Genomic DNA, 13,518 nt, shown 5'->3' on the forward strand with positions numbered 1-13,518 from the left:
CTGTGGGTGTATTTCCTTCCATTGTGACATACTTTTGGACCACTCAAGTCCACTTGTTCAAAAATTATCTCTCATCAAGCAATTTTTCAGACTGCAAAACACACTTGATTTCCAAACTCTCCTATTTTACATCTGTTTGTCTCTAACAGCAGCTGGAGCCCTCCTCCCCAAATGGAAAGTTCAGGTAAAAAGTTTAGTGCTCACCTTGGAAAGAGATTGATAGCCTCTGGAGGGCAAGGCAGGGTGGTCATGAGCTTTTGGAGTGGGGTGGCCAGGGATTCCTGTTTGTCCAGGACAGAGAGAATTCCAGAGATCAAGGACTTTCAGTCTTAAAATTAGTTCAAAATTTAAAGACTGGTTTAAGGAGAGTCTTTTCATGCAGGGTCTTGGTTGAGTAAGCTGTGATTTAATAGTTGAGAATTAGTGGGCACAGCAAGGTAAGGATTTTGAAGTGGGGGTTCCCAGAGTCTTGGGAAGCAAATAGTTGATTCTCCCAGTTAAAACACTGATGAATCTTTCTTCTAAGAGATTCCTATACTGAACAATAAAGTTACGATAATTAAGAAAATGAACCAGTAAGGTTATATTACTATAGGCAATAAACTATGTGTGTAGGGAGGAGGGGGAGTAGATGTTTTCTGTTCTCGGAGTAAATTCCATCTTCTTTCTCAAGGCCTGTTTCGTATTCAGTGCCTTTAGTTTAAATATCTAACTTAGCAGGGTATTTTTAAAAAAATTTTTTTTACAAGAACATTGCAGCACCTTTTATGACAAGTCTTGTCTTTTCTAACTTTTGTTATACTTGTGAAAATAAGACCATTATTTACAGAAAGACTTAAACTGTAGGAAGACTACATATCAAACCCTTTACAGACATTTTTTAATCCTCACAAGAGCTCTTTGAAAAAGAAGGTGCTGTTATTATATTATTATCCGTGTTCTACTTTAAAAAAATTTGGGGGGGGACGATACTGGAATTTGAACCCAGGGGCTCTTTACCACTGAGCGACAAACCCAGTCCTTTTCATTTTCTATTTTGAGAGAGGATGTTGCTAAGTTGCTGAGGCTGGCCTTGAACTTGTATTTCCCTGCCTTAGCTTCTTGAGTAGCTGAGATTACAGGCATGCACCAGTGTTCCCTGCTTGTCATCCCTGTTTTACAGATGAGGAAACAATGGTTAAAAGAAGGCAAGGACCTTGTCCAAAGTCATGCAGCCAGAAGTGAGAGCCAGGCTTCTAGCTCAGATCCATGTGACTCTTCCTCAGTAAGAAGGATACATGCTACAACATGGATGAACCTCATAGACATCGTGCTAAATAAAAGGAAAACAGAAAAGACTACCTATAATATGATTCCATGTATAGGAAAGGTACAGATAAGGCCAATATAGAGAGAGAGAAAACAGGCCAGTTTCTAGGCATGAGGGAAGGAGTGGGGATTAAATGCAAATGGACATGTGACTACTTTTGTCATTGAAAGAAATGTTTTACTGAATTGTGTTGATTTACTGAATCGTTACACAATTCTATAAATATACTAAAAATTATTAAACTATGTACCCATAGTGCATGAATTTTATGGAATATAAATTCTCCTTCAATAAAACTGCTTTTAAAATGGCAGAGGTCAGATTCCATGTTTTCTGATTGGTACCCTCAAAGACTAGGTATAGATTCCTTTAGGAATCAAGCCCCAGGATTGAAATGGAGAAAATGTTATATGCATTTATGAATATATCAGGAATATATCAGAACCCCACTATTATGCATAACTATTATGCACTAATAAATTTTGTTAAAAAGAATCAAGCCTCAGGAACCATCCCAAAAGGAGAAAGGCTACAGGTCTTACTGAATTCTTAAATATTTTTCTATAAGTATAGAGAATATCTTTAAGCTCTTTTAGCCAGTCTACATATGTTGAGTATGTTTAATTTCACTAGTGACAGCCCATTTCTAACTTAGGTGGTTAGTCAGTTGCTTATTTCACTAATATAGTGTTCTCTTTTTTTTTTTAACTTTTTAGTTGTAGATGGACACAATACTTATTTATTTTTCAATAAATGGTGCTGAGGATCAGTGCCTCATGCATGCTAGGCAAGCACTCTACCACTGAGCCACAATCACAGCCCCTATTGTTGTGTTCTTAATCCTCATATATGTATGTACATATACACATAGGTATAAATCTAAGCATGTAAGTTACAGACACATTAAGCAGCACAACATATATGCTGGAGAGTCTTAGATTACTGACATCACAAAATAAACCCAAGTCAACTGCTTAGGTTCTCTACGTACCTTACCTCTGACATACCAATTGACAGAACCTGACTGCCCTTCTCACAGGGCTTCCATCCATTATGTAATTCACCTGGCCTCCCTCTCCAGAGTCCATCACCTTGGCCAGGATTCTGGCTACTATTAACCATAAAGATGTTTCTTCTCAACTTCTCACCAAACCATTGCAGAGGTTTCTCTTTTCTATCTAAATATACATTAAAAAAAAAAAAGCCCTCTGATACTACAATTGAGAGCAAGGTGGTCCATAAATGCAAATGGATGGAGACCAAGTTCATGAAGCAAGAGGACTGAACAGCCTGTGTGTCCCTAGAAGAGCCTGGAGTGGTCTGATGGTAATGTGGGACTAATTTCTGAGAGTAATATCCCTGAAGTGCCACATGGATGCATATCCTTCTCATGGACATTTGTTAAAACTGGTTTATGTTGTTTTCTCTTTGGTAAAAACAGGAGTGAATGTATATGGTGACTGTTTTCTTTGTAACTTTTGCAGAGAAATTCGGAACACCAGAAGCTTAACTTTCATAGACCCCGATGCCCTGAGAGAGCTCCCCCTCCTCAAGTTCCTGTAAGTCCTCACTCTCTTCTCATTCGCATTTTTTTTTTTTTTTGAGAATTTTAATGCTCTTGTCTTCCAGGAATCCTCCTAGGATTTTGTACTCTGAGGTCATTTTCATAATTTAGGGTTTGGATTGAAATGTTTCTAGAGACTTTCTTCCCACCCCTTCCCATTAAGCAAGGTCTCAGGTGAAATGGTTCACATATATAAAGACCATTCAAAGAATCAGTGCATGGTTCTCGGATCAGACACCTGCTCCAAGAGATGTGAGGGAGTAAATGCTCTTACATATGCAGCCTTTAAATACAGTATGACAGGATGAAACAAACTCTTGAGAGCAAATTGGTCAATTTTGTTTAGAAAGGGTATTGAAACAATATTAGAGTGACTGTTACACAGAACACACACAAAAAAGGTCACAGAGGATAAAATTGAATCTCTTGAGAGTAGGGGACAAAAATGAAAGAGAAAGGGACAACCACTTACTGCTTTTTTCTTTTTTCTTTTCTTTTTTGGAGGGGAGGGGGTTCTGTGGCCTGACAATCTATTGTGAGCTGATTGTAAGCTCAATGAGGGAAGAGACCACAACATTTTTGTTCTCTGTTACACCTTTATTGCCTAGCACAGAATAGGTTCTCAATAAAAATGCATTTAGTGGATTTCTATTTACGAGCTTAGGCCCTCTTGAAACTGGCTAAAAGAAACTTCTCTCCTGCTTATGCACATTATAAAAATCAGAAAAATTCCTAAAAGGGACTCATCTCTAAGTCCAGAAATAATCACTATTAACCTATCAGTTCTTTTCCATCCAGGATTTTAAAATTAAAGTGTACACCTATATTTCATGAGAGAATATTTCATGAGAGAATCTTCAAGGATGAGTAGAACTTATCCAGGAAAAGAAGGAAGTGTAGAGGAGAAATACAAATGAGCAGCAGCATGATAAAGGCACAGAGGCATGGAACCACATGGCTCCTTCCGGGAGCTAAAAAACAGTTCCTGGTGAAAAGCTGGGAGAGGGAATTCCCAGAAAAACAGGAGAGGTTTCCTATTGATAAACTGTGTAATTGGTATTGATCGATGCCCCTACCCAGTGGCTACATAGGCCCTAGCCTGGTACATGCTAGTGGCAACTCCATAAGGTGCCCTCTTGCCCTGTGGGAGTGCTGTCTCATTTTTTCTTACTTGAATAAATCCTACTCTTTTATGCTCAAAAATAAATAAATAAATAAAAAAGATGTGTAATTGAAAAGATATCTGGACAGCAATGAGATCTATGGAACATGGCAATCACTCTTCTAACGGGCTTTGAATGCTAATCAATCAGGTAATCAGAGGATACTTCAAAAAGAAGAAGGGCTTGTTCAGGGTTTCGAAGTGGAGAGAAGTCAAAAGTTTCTTTAATATGGCATTTCCCGCCCTCTACTGGGTGTCCTCCGTCTGACTCTTTGGCCGTATTTTCCCCTGTTCTTTTACATGAACCCCGATTGCAATTGAACTAGTTGGTTTACTGTACTTCAGATACACCTCGTTAACTCATGGGACATTGTTTCTCTTCTTTGTTATCTGGAATGTTCCATTTGCTCATTTTGAGGCCGCTGGTTCCTGCCACCTCTTCAAATCCTATGCCTTCCACCAGAGAAGGAGATGAGTCTGAATTTGCTTTTCAGGTTGTATCAATGAAACTACAGGGTTTTGTATTTTTTTTCTACAAGATGGTCTCTAAAGATCTAATGGGTAGCCTGTAGATCTCATCACATGCCCCGAACCTCTCAAAAAAAATTTCTGCTTCCACTAGCTACATTCGAATAGCAGCAATAAATGTTAAACAAACTAAATCTGGTGGGATCAGGAGCCTGAGAGCTTTCGTGTTCATGCTATTTTAAGCATGTCTTTTAATCCTGACATTTTTGCCTTGATGACCCAACTTTAGAAGACATTGTCTTTGAAAATTTCCTTTGTTTTTGGACATGTTTCTAAAATGGTACTAGTGCAAATGTACTCCCAGGTTACTGCTGAAGGAAAGTCATTCTTAGCAGAATAATAATGCAGAAAAACATAGAATTTGAAACAGGAAGACTGACTTGGTGTTGGGTAATCATGTGTTCCTCTTCTATCCTCCTTTTATCCCCCCACAATATACACACACATAATGTCTTCCAATCAAAATACGGATCTCTCTCTCTCTCTCTCTCTCTCTCTCTCTCTCTCTCACGCACGCACACACACACACACACATGCACGCACGCAAGCACGCACGCACAAAGCAAAGAAACCCAATTTTCTATTTCCAGGAATCTCACTGGGTCAAAACAATATCCAAAGTAGCCTAAGCAAAACAGATGTATTGACCCTGGATTAAATTATTGTGTCCTGAGGGAATATCATCTCATCCCATGACTAGAATTTGCCAATATTCACTCAGATATTAAATGGAAGAGTTAAGATTTGACTCCAGACTGATGTTATTCTACTTCCTCTGTTAATTTTTTAAAATCTAAAATCCTGTTCTTCTTTTGTGTAATTTAGTGGCATTTTCAACACTGGACTTCGAATATTCCCAGACCTGACCAAAGTTCATTCCACGGATGTGTTCTTTATACTGTGAGTATACACGACGTGCAGCATCTGGCATATTTTTGTTTGTCACTGTCAAGAACTAGGGTGCAGCCTTGGGGGTTGTCAAAGTCAAGTGAAGTAATTGTTTCAAGGAGGCAGCAGGGATCCATTGTGACTACACTGGTAGATACGGCAAGGAAGGGTTGGAAAATGGCCATTGGGTTCAGTAACGTGGGTCAGTGGTGATTCTGACAAGAAGAGTTCCTGTGAAGTGACGGGGGCAGGAAAGTTGGGTGGGAGCTTCTGTTGTGCCAATGCACAAGAGAGGACAGGAGAGGAAGAGTGAGAAAGAGTGATGATAACAAACTCTGGAGAAGTTTTACTATTGAAAAGGACAGGAGACGTCGCCATAGTCGGATCATATTGATAGAAGAGATTTTGTTTGTTTTTAAGTGGGAGAAATTATAGAATGTTTGCCGAAGGAAATGATTGAGTAGAGGGAAAAATTAATGATCACAATGATACTTTATTTTTAATAGTGTTTTTAAATAGCTTTTCAACACTTTTCCCATGCATTACATTTGCTTCACTCCACTACCTGATAAAGCATAAAAGGAAGTTATGATTTTTCTATTTGTCAAATGAAGAAACTGAGGAATAAAAAACATAAGTAATTTTTGTCCCATCAGAGTCCCATGGAACAGTCGGGAATGATGCTCAGACTACTTTGATTAGCAGCCTTGTGTTCTTTTCTAAAACCTGTAACGCGTATCAATCAGTTTACCTAATTGTATAGAAGTAAAAAGACATAATTCAGAGAGAATTGCACAAGTTGAGTTTGACTACAGAATCAGCAAAATGTGGAGTGATAAGTCAAACTCTTGGGGTTTTCCAGGAAAACAAAAAATTGGCCATGTTTCTTTGCTGCAGAAAAGCTCAACCATCTTCCAGAAACTAGACAGGTGTAGAAAGGTTCTCCAGAACATCTGCCTCGCAGAGTTTTTGAAGTAAGAGGACATTTTGTAATAGTCATGGAGTGAAATCCATTGATTCCTTTCTCCCATAGAAGACTAGTTGCTATGGACAAATGAGGCAAGTTCAGGAGAAGTCTGTGAAGTTCTTTTGCTTCCTTTGATAGAAGTAAGTTGGGGACCTCAGCTCACACCAAAACTTGCTTGTTCTCTGCACACTCCGGGCTCAGAATTCATGTCCTTCTTGGACAGCTCTTAACCTGATTGGTGATCCACTAGTGGTTAAAAAGGGTCAATGAAACTTAACAGTAAACAAGAATAAGCTGTAAGGTTCTTTAACCTGCATATGTGTAACAGAAGTCCATTTCCAGGAAGAAAGCATTTTTTTTTTCAAGTGTTCTTGTCCCTTTCTGTTGCAGTGAAATTACGGACAACCCTTACATGACTTCAATCCCTGTAAATGCATTTCAGGGACTGTGCAATGAAACCTTAACACTGTGAGTATTGCCAGTTTCACTCTTGCCAACAACTGATTTTTGTTTTGGGCCACTGTCATAATTTTATAGACCACCCAGAGTCATAGTACCTTGTAATGTCTACTCTATATTCTACAAAGGGTTCCATGTAATTAAATAAGCATATTGCCTTGTGCCATGGTTCACTGTAGACAGATCCCATTGTTACTTTTATTTCCAAACAGGGTTAGGAAATAAAACAAGGCTATTCCCTTATAGCAGTGCTTTTTAAAAAAATTTTTTTTCTTTCTTTTTTCTGGAAATGGTCAGTTAGGCTTTACAGATCATATGGCCTTGTAGCAACTGCTCAACTCTGCCATCCTGAGGCAAAAGAGCATACATAAATGATTGGGCATGTCTGTATTCCAATAAAATTTTATTTCCAGAAAAAGTAGACTAGATTTAGCCTGTAGTGACATAGTATTCTGTATTCAAGTATCCCTATTCAACAAAGGAAGAAACTGTAGAGCAAATTTAGGTGACTTTTCCTAGGTCACCAAGTTAGAGGGTGGTGACATGCTTTGCAATCACACTTTCACTCAGTAGTGGCAAACTCATTGGGCTCCGGTAAGATGATGTTAAATAGAAAACACTGTGCTGCTATAGATCATTGTTTTACCAGAGCTCTGTAGCTGTTCAAAAGCAGATGCTTAATCTGGGATAGTCACAGAATTCTCTAATGGAGAAGATCTAATAGAGGTATACAAGATAAGTTAATTCTCCATGCTGGTAGAAGTTCCTCTCTCTTCATATTAGTTAGAAAGTAGAGTTGAGGCCACCTCTGCACATCCCTTCTGTTTTCAATGCCACTGCCCAAGTTCAGGTCTGGTGTGGGGTTTATCTTGAATTATCACCCAATCTTCCTGTTTCTGCTCATCTGTAGTCTCGAGTTCTCCATCAAATACAAACCAGATTCAAATGCTCCCCATAAAAACTTATCCAAGCCTCCAGAATTTTTCTAAGGGGCTTTTTTCCAAGCCATTCAAATATATCAGTTTGGGCTCTGTGAACTTATCTCCACTGCTGGAAATCTGTGCACAATGGAGCATTTCAGCTAATCCTTCTCCTCACACTCCGGGAATAATACTTTTGAAAAGACAAGACAATTTCTTTTGACAGAACAGAAAGGACCTGGGCTCTTGACTTGAAACCTCAAGGCAACTTTTCTTCTTTGTAAGGGTTTCTATTGTATCATTTAGCACCCATCTCAGTTAAACTCTAATATTCTTAACTTCTTTACAGAATGTTGCCTTTCCCTTTTGACACCTATTTCCTAAGGACCTCATATCCCAAGCAGCCCTCTCGAATGAAAGGTACTCACTGTTCCCACCCTGCATGAGGCCCGTTTTATAAACATCTGAGCAGGGAACAGAATATTTCCTGACTACAGAGTGGGAATGGCATAGGTTGTCCATTATCTTTTTGTATGACCATTTTTACATTGCTGCAAAAGTCCTTTCTTCTTTGAAGATCATTTTCAAAGAACTATAAAGATGAAAGGAGGCATATTAACAGTATAGTCTGTGCCTATATTCCTGGTAGGACAGAGTTTGTCAAAGTTTGTAATTCATTTCTTTCTTTCTTTCTTTTTTCCTTTCTTTCTCTCTCTCTCTCTCTCTCTCTCTCTCTCTCTCTCTCTCTCTCTCTCTCTCTTTCCCCCTCTTTCTTTCCTTCCTTCCTTCCTTTCTTTTTTTCTCTTCTTTCTTTCTTTCTTTCTTTCTTCCTTCCTTCCTTCCTTCCTTCCTTCCTTCCTTTCCTTTCCTTTTTCAGTGCCTACTTGTCCATGGAGTTTATTTAATCTCTGTAATATAAACAAAGAACATTTTAAATATCCAGAATGTTCAATGAAGTTTGGTAAAATAAAAATGCATAATTTTCATGTTTGGTAAGTTCAAAATTAAGTTATTCATTCAAACTTTCACATTCTCTGTACTTGTGTCCCTGGGGTACGTCTTACAGTCCTTGCCCAGGACACATTAGTAACTAAAATTAAACTCACTGTATAATTACTTAAAATAAAATAAACAACAATAAAACCATGAGATTATTTCTCAGTTCCCCACAATTATATAAGATAAATGCAAATTTTAGGATATTCCTTTTAATGTGATTATCTCATAAGTGTCCTTCATTGGTTTTAGTATAGAGTGATTTGATCTTCTTAACAACTTTTTGATCAGGAACTATTATCTTAGTTTTAGAGACATAGAAACTGAGGGTAAGACAGTTTGAGAAATTCTCAGGATCACCCAGCTCTTAAGTGACAGAACCAGGTCTAGTTCCAAATTTGAAGTCTCCTGTGTGCCTCTTAATGCATTACCAGAGTTTACATGTGGCAGATTACCATCTTTTTCCAAGTTCCCCTACGACTGTCTCTAGGAGTTGCCACCAGCTGTGCCTGATTGTGGTCATGGCTCTCTTCTCTTATCCTCAAGCCAACAACCACCAGTAACGCCCACATATCCCAGAGTTCCCAAGGCTGAGGTCCTTCTCCTGCAGAGAGGGTGGATAGAAAGAATTGTATTTGAGGTCAGGATCCTGATGACTGACAGTTCTAGACTACTGTGTTTTTGGCAAGTCCACCTCCATGTCTTGGTTACCTCACTGGACATGGAGGTGGTAACATCCCATACTGGTCCCCCATAATCAACGTATTAATTAATCAGTTGCAGAAACATGGCAACAAAACATTAAAATTTCCATAGAATGGGTCGGTCGATCTACTTTCTTAAAGTTGTCTATGAAGTTCAATTTAATTCAGCCCACAACCATTAAGTGTTTAATCTGTGGTAAGCTCTGAGAGTAAACAGATAAAATACAAATGTGAAATAACATCTTGAATGGAAAAAAGAGAATCTATGTGTTCAGATGAATATCTTTCAAAGTGTTTATCTTAAAAAGCCATAGTTTTGCCTCCACTATTGACGCTGGGTTAACTGTTACCTGGAATTTTGTTTACCCTGAGTATGTGAATATTTAAAACAAAAATCCTTTTGTAAGCCTTTGTTCTTCAGAATGAATCTACTTCTGAGAAAAAGCTTATTTACTAACAGCAGAGTCTGGAGAATGAGTATTTAAACCGGAAAATACTATTTTTTATCCTACATAAGACATAGTGTGAAGTTTCCCTGTGGGGTGCATGTGAGACTAACTGTTTATGCATATTTCTGGCACGGAACTGAAGAAGAAATGAAGCCCAAACGTTCAGAAAAGGTCCAGCAAACCTCTCATAGGTCATTAATTTTTTCTATATGTATTGATTATAGGAAACTGTACAACAATGGCTTTACTACAATCCAAGAACATGCTTTCAATGGGACGAAACTGGATGCTGTGTAAGTCAAGGGTAGCCCTGAAAACTCCCACCCTCCCCCTCCCCCAATCCCAGAAGGACTCTCCAGTGGGTCAGAATTTGCTAAGGGATATGTCCTATTGGAGAAACTTCAGTATGTGTGACCAACACTTGGAAATAATGTCAGGGAATCTGACGAGGGTCAGCTGAAGTAGACACTTAACATTGGCTTGAATTCTAAATCCCAAAGGCTTTAACCTCAATAAAACGGAGGAACATGGTGTCACGTTATTACTCTGTAGGGGTGTGTGTGTGTGCAGGTAAATATTCATCTCCTATGTTCATGAGGGAAAAGGTACCTTATGTAAGCCCAAAGTAGTTTGAAAAACAAAATTTCTCTCTCAGTCCTTTTTGACATGTTTTGGAGAAAGATGTCACTTTCTGTTTAATTCACTCAGAAATAACTAAAAACCCATATCCAATGCTTCCTTTTCTAATGAATATCAAATAATGCCCAAATCAGCTGAAACTGCAAGCAGCAGACCTTGGGTTTGATTTATTTTATAAAACTTCTATTTCTATGACAATCATATATTTTTTTTTCAGTTCCAGATGTTCTGGATTTTATTTACAAACTTACCTACACATTTCTTATAGTGTTTTGCTACTTACTCACTTTTGTAATTCTGTCATTTCCCCTTTGAAAAATTTATACATAGTTTTTTTTGCATTCCAGAAATGATCATTGCCAAATTTGAAAGACTTTTAACTCTAAATCTATTGTGTAGTACAGTGTCTTTCAAATCTTATTGGGCATACAAACTTTCTGGGTTCTTGTTAAAATACAAATTTCTGACTTAGTAGTTCTGTGGAAGACTGCAATTCCGTATTTTTAACAAACTCCCAGGTGATGCTGAAGCTGCATCTGTGGACCACACTTTGAGTATCAAGAGTGAGGTAAATAAACTGCACAACCATGCACAGTAACCCTGGATGGAAAATAATATACTTATAGCTGAGTGCAGTGGTGTACACATGCAGTCTCAGCTCCTGGAGATGCTGAGATGGAGGATCCCAAGTTTAAGGCCAGCCTCAGCAACTTAAAGAGACTCTAACTCGAATTTTCTTAAAAAAAATTTAAAAAGGGCTGGGAATGTAGCTCAGAGGTAGCAAACTTCTGGTTTCAATTCCCAGTACCACAAAGAAAAAGGAGGAGGACGGGGTCCTTGAGGGGAGAAGGAAGGGGAGAGGAAGAGGGAGGAGGAGAATAAAATGTAAAGATAAAGTGATTCTGTTGATTCTGTTGGTGTTTTGGTGGTTAAATGGCATGTTCTTGAATGATTCCAGTTTTAAAAGATAAATGGTAAAACATCCTGAAGTCATTAAACTTAGGCAAGGCTCTCTGAGTTCTGTTTGAAGGGGAGTCTACTGGTCTTTATCAAAGGAGGAGTTAAAGGTAATTCTCTCCATGTCTGGCAGGGGGGTGTTATTAGGGTTGATTTCCGTTGTTTGTAAAATACATAATTATAGGGGATGTTTTAAAAGACTCAGTAGAGTAACGTGAACACTTATACATCAAACTTATTCACAAATTTGGAGAAACCCTCCTTCCATCTTAACTTTATTGTACTAATCTCATGCAATCCTTCATTTACTTCTCAATGTATTTATTGAACACTTGTGATGTGCCAGGCACCATGTTGTCCACTGGCAAGATGAAGATAAAAGCAAAGTGTCCCCTCATTACAGAGGACAGAGTGCTCTGCGGGGTCAACTCAGGGGCAGCAATATGACAGATCCAAGTACATTAGGGAGAAATGTACCCAATGCCAAATATGCATCTCAGAAAATAACTCGACGCTAATCATCCAAAAACACTTGCCTTCCTGCTTGGCAAAGAGATAAAGGAATGGTTTTCTCTAGACTTCCCCCATGGTTTTCTAGTTATTAGCATTTGTTTTTAATATTACACAAAACTCACCAAATATTGTCTTTTTTGGTTCAGTTGTTCCTTGAAAGCCGTGACCCTTAGGGAAATGGTCTTCTTAATCCAAATTTTCTATGGAGGATTGGGACCTCTTAATTAAGATAATTTGTAGATACTAAGGGTTTAAAGATTTCAGAAGATTGACATACTATTCCAGATGTAGAGGGCATTAAGAGACCCAGCTAGCCCACTCCTCTGTATTTGTCCAAAAGAACTAAAATCAGCAAACTGTAGTGATACAGCCACATCAATGTTTATAGCAGTGCAATTCACAATAGCCAAGATCTGAGATCAGCTCAGTTGCCCTTCAACAGATGAATGAATAGAGAAAATGTGGTAATATACACAATTAATATTACTCAACCAAAATGAAGAATGAAATTATCGCATTTGCTGGTAAATGAATGGAACTGGAGACTATCATGCCAAGTGAAATAAGCCAATCCCAAAAAAACCAAAGTTCGAATGTTCTCTGATATATGGATGCTGACTCACAATAGTTGGGGGAGGGAAGAATACAAGTTCATTGGAATTAAACAAAGGGGAATGAAGGGAAGTGATGGGCATGGGAATAGGATAGACAGAATGACTCAAACATAACTTTCCTATATTCATATATGAATGTATGACCAGTGAAATTCCACATCATGTATAATCACAAGAATGGGATCCTCATTAGAATAAGTTACACTCCACATTGTATAACATGTCAAAATACACTCTAGTTCATGTATATCTAAAAAGAATAAATTTTTTTAAAGTAAAAAAAAAAAAAAGAAATTATGGCATTTGCTGGTAAATGGATGAAACTGGAGAACATCTGGCTGAGTGAAATAAGCCAGTCTCAGAAAATCAAGGGTTGAGGGTTTTCCCTCCTATGTGGAAGCTACAGCAAAGTAAAGGGAACAAAATGGGGGAGGTGAGATATCATAAGGATAGAGGGAAAATCAGTAGAGGGGGGAGAAGATTGAGGAATGGAACTGTAACTCAGTGGTGGAGCACTTGCCTGGCACACGTGAGGTGCTTGGTTTGGTCCTCAGCACAACATAAAATATGCATCCATCCACAACTAAAAACGTACTTTAAAAAGAGATGATTGAGGAGGAGGGAAGGGTAGGAGGGATGGGAAACAGGAAGAAATATGGAATGAATTTGACAAAATTACACTATGTGCAAGTATAAATATACCACAGTGACTCCATCTTAATGCAAATCTATGAAGTATCAATTAAAAATAAATAAATAAATGAGAAAAATGAGCGTTTAGCACTGAGACAACAGAAAAACCACATTAGCAAGGGTATGGGTTGTGATACTGACAACACTCTCAACCAG

General features: G+C 38.2%; 1 protein-coding gene across 1 annotated transcript in view; it reads left to right on the forward strand.

Annotated features, from left to right (window-relative positions):
• The window catches only part of Tshr (thyroid stimulating hormone receptor), a 150,980-nt gene that overhangs the window by 103,828 nt on the left and 33,634 nt on the right, over window positions 1-13,518 (forward strand). Inside the window, exons 4-7 of the mRNA XM_047540171.1 lie at window positions 2,794-2,868; window positions 5,389-5,463; window positions 6,809-6,886; window positions 10,171-10,239. Coding sequence (XP_047396127.1) covers window positions 2,794-2,868; window positions 5,389-5,463; window positions 6,809-6,886; window positions 10,171-10,239 — 297 coding nt within the window. The remainder of the gene's footprint in view (window positions 1-2,793; window positions 2,869-5,388; window positions 5,464-6,808; window positions 6,887-10,170; window positions 10,240-13,518) is intronic.

This window comes from Sciurus carolinensis, chromosome 2, assembly GCF_902686445.1.
Source record: "Sciurus carolinensis chromosome 2, mSciCar1.2, whole genome shotgun sequence".
NCBI classification, from domain to species: domain Eukaryota; kingdom Metazoa; phylum Chordata; class Mammalia; order Rodentia; family Sciuridae; genus Sciurus; species Sciurus carolinensis.